At 47.9% G+C, this 6,577-nt stretch overlaps 1 protein-coding gene across 7 annotated transcripts in view; it reads left to right on the top strand.

The window, feature by feature from the left end:
* GNAL (G protein subunit alpha L) overlaps window positions 1-6,556 on the top strand; it is a 141,338-nt gene extending 134,782 nt beyond the window's left edge. For all 7 annotated transcript variants that reach the window (XM_025865168.2, XM_073888036.1, XM_073888037.1 and 4 more), the window contains 2 exons: window positions 788-855; window positions 4,544-6,556. In XM_025865168.2, coding sequence (XP_025720953.1) covers window positions 788-855; window positions 4,544-4,690 — 215 coding nt within the window. In that variant the 3' untranslated portion in view covers window positions 4,691-6,556. The remainder of the gene's footprint in view (window positions 1-787; window positions 856-4,543) is intronic.
* The last annotated feature ends 21 nt before the right edge of the window (window positions 6,557-6,577 follow it).

The following is a 6,577-nucleotide window of genomic DNA, read 5'->3' as shown; positions in this document are numbered from 1 at the left end:
CACACCCTCCGTGGCTCCTGGGCTCCCCCCACACACACCCTCCGTGGATCCTGGGCTCTTCTCCCTGCCCCCTCCTTCCTCCTCTCTGCACTGAGCCCACACAGGCACCTGCCAGGGCCAAGCATGGCAGGTGTGCCCGTCAAGCCCGATTCATCACCTGCAGCGCTCCCCATCACCTGCTCTGCAGTGAGTAATGATATAATCATAGTCGTTACAACAGAGAAGGAAGAGAATAATGAGCACATGCAGAGAGGCCTAGATTTTAGGAAAGTAGATTTCAGGGGTCACAGAAGTCATTGACTGATCCCCTGAACTTAGAATCTGCGTGGCAGAATCAGGTCACTACAGTTGATTTCAAAGAAGGGCTCCAAATGCCTGAGTCGGTGGTAGGAACAGCGAACTGGGAGGTCTTCCCTAGAACAAGGCTAAGGAAGGAGAATGCAGACCAGATGAGCACAGCCACTGCTGAAGCCATAGCCTCTAGAACCTTCTCTCTCACCAGAGCTCGGAAGGGGAAGGCAGCTGCGGGGTTGGTCAGTGTTCAGAGACATGCTTTCGTTTTACTTGAATGGGAGTCATCCCCCACCGCCAAAAACAAAAACAAAACTTTTATCAGAGCTAAATGAGAAATAAAGTTCCGTTTTAGCTTTTGGCCTTGCTGCAAGCGTCGTCCAATGCCATGAGTGTGCAGGAGCCCAGCTTTGTAATTCCTCTTCTGTTTTCCGTAGAGTTGTATCTTTGTTTCACACTATTTAAACTAAACGACTAATACTTGTTGTTTTTACAGCAACACCAGATGCAGGAGAAGATCCCAAAGTGACGCGGGCTAAGTTCTTTATCCGAGACCTGTTTTTGGTAAGCAGTTTGCGTCTTTGTTTTCTTACCACCTTAGAGTGATATTGTTCTCTACAATGTATATATTACTTACCCTTTCGTGATCTCATTTAATCTCCCCCTGAATTATGAGAGATGAGGGAAAATGTCGCTTCCTTTCCCCACTGAGCATACCGAGGTTCAGAGAGTTTGGACTTCTCACCTCAGGTCACACAGCTTCCAAGCAAGAACAGGGAGCATAGCACTTTTCCTACTGTGCCCAAGGCCCCAGGGAATGGCACTGAGACGAGCCAGACTGTGTTCACTTGTATTTTCCAAAAGGAAAGAGACCTTTGACAGACCTCTCCCTTCATTCACCCCCAAAAGGCCAATTCAGACCTTCAGATAAATTCAGGTATCTGTTTTTCTCTTTTTTTTTTTACTTTTAATATTGAGATGATTTCAAACTTACATAACTCGAGATACTCTTCACCCAAAGTGACCAGTTGGTAAAATTTTGTCACATTTGCTTTATTTATCTATCCGTCCATCCATCCATACATAGTCTCTTGAATAACCTGCAGTGTGTAGCTACCTGTGAGTTTTTACTAGCTTGAAACTAGTAGGTGCCACAATACCAAGAACATTTTCCCAGCAGTGCCCGACAGCACTGGACACATGGACAGTGTGCTTCCAGAAAGGTGGGGGTCAGCCTAGTCTGCAGTGGGGATGGTCCACAGCATGCCTGGCATTTCCGTGGGGATCGGGTACCAGCCTGACTCCTCAGGGGAGCCTTTTTCTCTACCCTCTTCCCACAACGGCCCCTGTTGTCTCCTGAATCCTATACTGAGAAAGTAAAAAGGAGAAGAAAATCAAGTCCCCAAAGTAAGTTCTGACCAACAGTGTTTCCCCCAACTTTAACTGGTAGCACGGGGAAGGGCCCTGCAGTGAGGAAGTCCGGGAAATACTGTGTAAATCAAGTGAGACAGGTTTCTCTGTTGTCAGACTGTCCGGAACGTTTGCTGTGCTGGTATGCATGCCCAATCTCTTCAGTAAGGTAGATTGATTAGTTTGTAGCATACCGCAGGCTCCCTTTTTGAGGAGCATCTTGCAAGACCATAAATAGAAAAACACATAAAAACTGTTCCATAAAATGCTGTTCTAATGAGAACTGAGAGTTAACTAAGTGTGCCCGTTAGGCATTTAAAGATTAGAAACAGAGCTACCCCCTCCCAAAATGAATGGCCTTGCCCCCACCATTCGGACGTTGGGCAGAAATCTTTTATTCTCTAACAGTGGACTCAATCTGGCTTGCATGCAGTTTGCAAGTCAGAGAAATAAAAGCCTAGGGGTTCCTGACTTAAGTTTTTTATGGTGGAATTTGCCTGGGTCAGTGAGTCGTCTGGAGTCACATTGGAACCCCTGACCCCAGACTGAGAAGGCAGCAGGGCAGGCTGCAGTGCTGAGTCTGGACAGGAGCAAATGTGGGCAAAACAATAACTTCGATGATAGAAGGCTCCGAGACAGGGTGGGGAATAAAGGCTGTACATGGAGAGGGAGAGGTATGTGGCGGGCGGGGGGGGGGGGGGGGGGGGGGCTGGCGTTGAGGAGGGAAAGGTGGACTTGGGCAGAGAAGGGGGAAGGCATAATGAGAAGAGCCCCTCGGTGAGAAAGGGCCACACACTGTGGGAGCATTCTCCTTACATGTCCGCACATGCAGAGGGCACTGGCCACCAGGAGGTTTGTCCCAGTCAGGGTCACTTCCTCCTACAACGGGGAGGCCCAAGTCATCCCCAGAGCAGGAGGACCTCAGAACGGAGGGAGGACCAGGTGGTCAGCCCCCAGTATTCCCCTCGTCACCCGCAGGCAGCCCTGTCGCCTCAGACTGGAAACCACCCGCAAGCCCACGCCCAGACCTGGGCCAGGGGGCCCTCCAGGGCAGGCATCCCCCCAAACCTTTTAGAGCAGAAGGTTTCAAAGGCAGAGCATGAGGTCGGCACCCTGGGTCTTGATGCTCTGACATCTGGTAGAAGCCTGTATATTTTAACTGGGCTTCTCATCCTGGTATTTTATGAACTCCCCTGTTTTCTTTTACCTTGAACATCATCTCCTTAAGAAAGAGCCTCAGAAGTGAGGCTCAGTTGAGCCAGTCAAGCAGAGTCTGGAATGGCCCAGCTTTCCTCAACAAGCTTATTTCTGTCATTTAAAATGAAAATGTTTAGAAATGTTAGAAAATGTTTAGTGTGTTTAGAGATAAGCAAACTGCGGCACCCTCTGTAATGGCTCTGCCTTATGTTCGTGTTGCTCCAGGCCGGGACACACCGGTCCCATCAGTACAGAAGGAAGCCTGTTCCTCACTCACCCACTGCGCGCTCCCTCCCCGGGTGCCGGTCCCTCCCCCGAGCGCTGTAGGGCTCCAGCTACCTAACCCACACGTTTCAGTGTCCATCAGTCTTGTAAAAGTTGTAATTGCTCAAGAGAAGCCTGACTATTGCTTAAAATAAGTCCGTCCTCCTCCCGGGAGGACTGTCATACCCTGAAGAACATCTTTAGACAGCACGGCAGGGGGTCTCGGTTTTTCTCCAACAGCTGATTCCCCAGATGCTTTGCAGGAAGAGGGGTGGGGTGGGGGACAAGGAGGACGTGCAGGGATCCCTGTGGGCACCTATGAGGAAACCTCCATGTGACCTCTGCATTCGCCAGCCGGGGCGGCCATAACAAAGCACCACACACCGGGGGCTTACCCAGCCTTCATTTCCTGACACTTCTGGAGGCTAGAAGTTGAGATCAGGGTGTCAACAGGGTTGGTTTCTCCTGAGGCCTCTCTCCTTGGCTTGTAGATGTTCACCTTCTCGTTGTGTCTTCACATGGTGTCTCCACATGGCCTTTCCTCTGTGTGTGTCCCAATGTCCTCTCTTCCTCTGAGGATCTTACGGGATTAGGGCCCGCCCACATGACCACATTTTAACTTAAACTACTTCTTTAAAAAGAGATCCTGTCTCCAAATAGTCACACTCAGAGGTGCTAAGGGTTGGATTCCAACATATGAATTGGTGTGGGGAGGACACAATCCAGCCCATGACAGCATCTCTCCACATTGCCCCACTTCGCTTCCCAATGCACCTTGTGAATCATGACCAGTCATGCTTTTTCTCCTCTGGGAGAGAAGCCATGAACCTCCCACTGCTAACCAGGGGACACCCCCAGGAAACACTCAAGCTCTAGGTGGAGGAGGCAGTATGACTGATCTGCGATCCACATGGAATCACTAGCCATATGCGGATATTTAAACTAAAATCCATCTCTGTTGCATCAGCTAGTAATAGTGGTTCCCGTATTGGAAGGGTGAATACAGAACATCTCCATTATGCAGAAAGTTCCATTTGATAGCACTGGTTTAGGACTGACATTCATTTCTGGAAAATTCTCCCCTGATTTCTATTAAGTGGCTGTCATTTAAATGTATGTCCTCTCAGCTGAACCCTAAGCTTCTGTGGGCAGAGGTAAGTGTGAGGTTCTTTGAGTTTCCAGCAGTGTTCAGTATTTAAACAGTCCCTACAAGCTAAGCGTTCCTATGCCAAACAAACCACAACCCCAGATCCTCTTGTCTTCAAAGTGTTGCCTGAATCCTTCTCCAAGAGCTAACGGAGTGACGGCGTGTTCCCACGTACCCCTGAGCGTGGTGGCCAGGGCCCCGCCGCACAGACAGCTTTTTTTTCTCTTTTTGCAGAGGATCAGCACAGCGACAGGGGACGGCAAACATTACTGCTACCCACACTTCACCTGTGCCGTGGACACCGAGAACATTCGCAGGGTGTTCAACGACTGCCGTGACATCATCCAGAGGATGCACCTCAAACAGTACGAACTCTTGTGAGGCAGCCCTGGGGGGGAGGGGGGGAGCGGGGGCGGGGGGCGCGCCTTCTCGCACCTTCTCTCCACCTGCCTCTCCTCCCTTGGCCACCCTGCCAGGTGGGGCATTTACTCCAGCACTGTCAGCCCCAAGCCATGGTCGAAAGTAGGGTGTTCTCAGTCTCATCCGGCTGCCACCTGTCCTGTTCTGTGTTGGCTCCCGTGTGACCACCAAGCCTCTGGCTACCTCTGTTCCCCTCGGGTTTGGTTTGTAGCTTTTGTCTTCACTGAGCGCACACAACCTCCCCCAGCGCCCCCACCCGCACCCCTTTGTGTCACTGCAGACCACTCTCACGCGGGTGGTGCTGCAGTGACATCTGTCCGGGTGAGGGTCCCTCTTATTCATCCACTCAGTGCTTTATTGATTCAGCAGGAGCTTGATAAATGGGGGAGGAATGGCACTTTTTTCCCGAATTATCAGGCACGATTGTAGAGGCAGGGGTACGAGGCAGTCAGGTGGACAAGTGGTCGCCCCTTTGGAGCTGCGTTGGCCCAAGAGCTAGGCCAGACCTCAAGTCACAGAGTGGAGAGAAACCCTTTTTTCAGTCCCATTTGAGTCGCTGCCGACCTCAGGCATTAAATTAGACCTACTTTGAGCCTTTTACATTTAGGCAGAAAACCTACCACACGCACCGCTGCAGTGTGTCCTGTCTCAAAATGACTCTCCAGACTTGGACTATGCTTGGACAAGAGTCTCCTTCCATATTTTCTTGTTGTTGTTGTTTTATGGCTGGTTTATTATAACTGTACAGACCACCAAATGTAACATTATTTTATATAACTACTTAAAAAATCCTTGTAGATCTTTGTGCCTTGATTATGGCTCTGTCTGTACAAGAAATGTGTTTTTATCGTGCTTAACAGCTAAATGTCAACATTACCTGCTGCTTGCTCTAAAAAAGAGAATGGTATCTGTAGAATTTAGGATATTTTATCAGGTTAGTACTTTTAAAAAATATCCTTGATTAAATATATATATATACACACACATATATATAAATTATACACATGAATCATTCACATTTTACCATTTTGTACCCACCTCACAAGCTTCTTTCAGAAACCAAGGATTTTTTCCTCCAGACAATATGTCTTTTGATTATTTTGCAATTTAAAGACTTTTACAAGCTCTCTGAGTAGAAATAGGCCAAGCATTCCCTTAGCCAGAGCTTTTGAACCACTCACTTGACCACAGTTTCTATTGTAAACAAGTAGCAAGAAGGAGACAGAGGGGTGTCAAGTGTTTGTGTCCAGCCTGAGAGAATCAAAAGATGGCATCTCCATTTGCCTCTTGAAGAAGAAATATTACAAAACCCTTATTTGAAATGCAAAGTCAAAATCTATGCCTGTTTCTCACAAGTGGAAGATCTGCAAACGCAGCCTCAAAAGTTATAGTACGGTACAATATCTAGAGAGAATCGCTTAGCAGTGATGCTTCATATTCTATCCACAGCCACGGCTTGGAGTGTAGTTTTCTTAGGTCCAAGGTAATCTGCAAACACGTCCAAAGTTATATTTCAACAATACAAATCCAGAAGTGATAGCTTAGCTGACGTCATTCATTTCCTTTTAGTCTTTAATATTTTCAAGTTTACTCTAGAAGGCATTTTATAATCCTTTATAAATGCATCCAGATTTAAATACTACTTGTCCAGAAAAGAGAGGATGACAACTTTCCAGGCAACCAGTGTAAGAAACACATAATTTATGTCAGCATCACTAAATTCTGGGCCTCTCATCCCTGTTGTGTAAAACTCTGATTTGAAATGAGACACGTAAAATGGAAATTATTTTCTTTCCGTTGAGCTTTCAATGTACAACATGAAGAACTGCAGAGCTGCACCCCCACATG

Source organism: Callorhinus ursinus, unplaced genomic scaffold, assembly GCF_003265705.2.
Source record: "Callorhinus ursinus isolate GAN/ISIS: 27379988/994484 unplaced genomic scaffold, GSC_fseal_2.0 scaffold86, whole genome shotgun sequence".
Lineage (NCBI taxonomy): Eukaryota > Metazoa > Chordata > Mammalia > Carnivora > Otariidae > Callorhinus > Callorhinus ursinus.
The sequence above is the reverse complement of the archived record's forward strand: the minus strand, read 5'-3'. Positions and strand labels throughout refer to the sequence as shown.